General features: G+C 49.3%; 1 protein-coding gene across 1 annotated transcript; it reads right to left on the bottom strand.

Annotated features, from left to right (window-relative positions):
* Positions 1-1,270: 1,270 nt before the first annotated feature.
* Positions 1,271-2,941, bottom strand: RRS1 (ribosome biogenesis regulator 1 homolog). Its single transcript, XM_010970647.3, has one exon. The coding sequence runs from the start codon at positions 2,814-2,816 to the stop codon at positions 1,719-1,721; it is 1,098 nt and encodes a 365-aa protein (XP_010968949.2). The 5' UTR covers positions 2,817-2,941; the 3' UTR covers positions 1,271-1,718.
* Positions 2,942-3,295: the final 354 nt, after the last annotated feature.

The following is a 3,295-nucleotide window of genomic DNA, read 5'->3' as shown; positions in this document are numbered from 1 at the left end:
TACTTCTCATGTCGGGGACGTGGGGAAAGGGAGAAACTGGGGCATTCTTTTTCCACTCTAACTTCTTTAAAATGCTATTTTGCCTTTTCAGAGTATTTTCAGAATAAATTAAGACAGTGTATTTAACTTTATGTTAATAGTAAACAAGAACCTTGCAAAAAGCCCGAGGATACTTTTTCTTTTTACAAGGCCAGTGCTGTGTCCAATGTTAAATCAATTCACAAAACCAAAGGCAGAAAAATTCCCAAACAAAATAACAACAACAACAACAACAACAACAACAACAACAACAACAACCCTGGATAGTTGACAACTTAAAAGGTGTTAAATGCTTTACGAATGGCTTGGCTTTTAATGAAGTTGTTCAGGATACCATTAAATGGTTTCATCAGTAGTTAATACTTTCCATGGTTACAAGGGGACCCGGGGGACTGGCGTCAAGTGCCCCATGTCCCATGGAAACGCTGATCAATGATGGCAAAATTCAACTTTATCAGAAAGTATTTTCAGACAGTAACAAATGAACATTTGCGTTTTTAGTAACCTATTATGAAATCTGAATTAATCTTCTTTCATAGCAGTTTCTAAAAATATAAAAATGAGACAATACTGAAAAAAAAGGAAGACAAAATGAACTCCCAATTTTAATTTCCTATCAATTGTCAGACCGAAAAGCAAGAGTAGAGTGGCTCCCCAGAGTATAGCAGCAGCAAACCCTCACCCCCTCCATGTACTATGAACCCTCTTCAGGAGACAGTTATTTTAACAAAGATGAGTTACTGAAATCAATTAGGGAAGGAGACTCAGGATAGTTGTAGACATTTCACCTCCTAATCAAACTAGCTCAGGTCAATTTGACAAATGTATCATGTGGGTTTCTTTCTTCCCCAAACAGACCCTACTTGAAGCTTTAAAAAACTGGGGACATAAGTGTTGATAAAGATTTAATTTAAGTATAAAAATTAGGATTAATGAGAGATGATTACCATTATTTAGCAAAGCCCCAAATCACCATGTACAGTAAATTAATGTTTTCAGTGTTGAAAAGCATTAAATCTTTTTTGAAAGAGACACCAGTTGTACTACACTTCCAGTATTTTATCTGATACCCAAACAAGTATGAGTTTGTCTAATAAAAGTGGTCTCGCTGAAAACAAAATTTAGCTGCTACGTGTTTTTTAGAAAGTAAATGAAAATAATCTGTACCAGATATCCAGGTCACCGGCTTTACTTAAGATTTGTACCAAGAGCCAAAAAGTTAAAAGCAACATTAGATACAGACAAACTTTTATTAAATAACCTTTACAACAGTTCTGCAAATGTAATCTTTCTGTTCCCCTCTTTGATACAGAAGTTTACCAAAATAATGCAAAAATCAATCTAAGTCTCTGAAATATGACCAGCTCCCCCTCACACCACTCCAAAGTTTAAAAGAAAAAATTGGTTGTTTAAAAAACAGAACTCACTCCAGCTTCCACCTAATTCTTATGCCCTTAAATACAGCCTTTAATTTCCAGCCCAAGTTTGGTTGTGGGAAATACATTAATGTGTCGAGTTCAGTATTTACATACTATCTTGAGAGGAAGGCAGTCCTGTCCCTTCAATCTCAAGCCAATGAAGGCAGCGGCCACATCTTCCGCATCCCCTTACAGTACCTAGAGCTTAGTAACAGTTCTTAGTACAGTTCTCGGTTTTACAAGCGGGTCCAAGGGTGAAATTTACTTCCTCCTCTTTCCTCCGTGGTGTTGCCCTCCTTTTCTCCTGCCACCCAAGCCAGGCGGCGCGGAATTCATCTTGCCTCCCAAGCCACCTTTCCTCTTCCCTCCCTGGCTGGGCGGGCCCCCTTTCCTCTTACCCCCAGGACCCTGTCGGCCTCCCTTTCTCTTGCCCTTCTGACTCATTTTCCTCCTTTTCGCCGCCTCTTCCTGGTCCTCCTCCCTCATCTGCTTATTGGTGGCCCTCGTCACGTCCATTTGAGGCTTTTTGCTGTTCATCACTCGCAGCATTTCCAGCTGGCTCTTTTTCTCGGCAGCAAAGTCCCCGAAAAGGGGCTGAAACTTCCTCTTCTTGCCGGAGCCCCGGGGCGCCTTCTCCTTGGGCAGGCGCTCCTGGAAGCGTCCCACAGAGGCGGTGGAGACCCTGGCCACCTGCATGGCGCGGCCCAGCTCCTCCTTACTCTGGTGTCCGGTGGGGTGCATGCCGGTCGCGCTGGGCAGCTGTATCTTGTGTGCGCGGGCCAGGTTACGCAGCCGGTTCAGCTCGTTCTTAGCCACCCGTTCCTTCTTAGCCTGAATCCGCTTGGCGAACTGGTCCTCCATGGGGTCAGCACTGCTGGGCACCTCGATCAACCATTCCTTGGTGTCGTCGCGGGCGCGCTGGTAGCCCCAGCGGCGGCGCCACTGGCCGCTCACCTCATCCCACACCAGATTGGTCTTCTTCTTGGGACGGATGCCCTTAAGGCGCGCAAACTGCTGCCAGCGTGTGAGCGGCCGCGGCCGGGGCACCGGCTTCTCGCGCGGCAGACGAGTGGTGGGCTCCGGCAGCCGCGCCACCAGCGCCTCCTCCACGCGCTCGGTGGGCAGCTGCCACAGCTGGTTGATGAGCAGCTGCGTGTTGTCCCGCGCCAGGGCCCGCAGCTCGGCCTCCTGCGTGGGTCCCGCGTGCCGCAGCCCTGTCGGGGGGTTCCGGTCCGAGGCCAGCAGGTTACCCAGGTCGAACTCGAGCTCCAGCTCCTTGTGCACCGTGATGCGCTGCAGCTTCTCTGCTTCGTCTCGCTCCGCCTTTGCCAGCAGCTCCTCCACGTTCTGGCCCTCCATGGCTCCGGCCCGGCTCACTCGCTCCGGGAGACACTTTCAATTACTTCTCTGCCAGCGCCAGCTCAAACCCGGCAATACAACCACGTGCGGCCACCCAGACGCTCGTCCCGGAAGAGAAAGCTTCCCTTCCGGAGCACCCGGAAGGGGCTCACAATGCGGGCGACCCGAGGAGAGGCCGGCAGAGGGCGGTGTTGGAGAGCAGATGGGATTAGAGGCGGCCCGCTTTGGCCCCGGCCTCGGTGTAGGCGGAGCAGGAAAGGAGCCCCGACTACAAATTCCAGGATGCAGCAGCGTAAGGAAGCGGCCCGAGCTTTCGGGGGCCGCAGATTCAGGGTGAGGGTCCCACTGTGACTGTGTTACAGTTTTAGTGTAAGTCGGTTCCCACGATGTTTAGCTAATCAGCTCGTCTTGGGACTAGACACTGTATTTCACCAGAGCCCTGACACGTTCATGGGGGTCCTTGGTGTGGCCCGAGAAGG

Source organism: Camelus bactrianus, chromosome 29 (assembly GCF_048773025.1).
Source record: "Camelus bactrianus isolate YW-2024 breed Bactrian camel chromosome 29, ASM4877302v1, whole genome shotgun sequence".
NCBI classification, from domain to species: domain Eukaryota; kingdom Metazoa; phylum Chordata; class Mammalia; order Artiodactyla; family Camelidae; genus Camelus; species Camelus bactrianus.
This window is presented reverse-complemented; position numbering and strand designations above follow the sequence as displayed.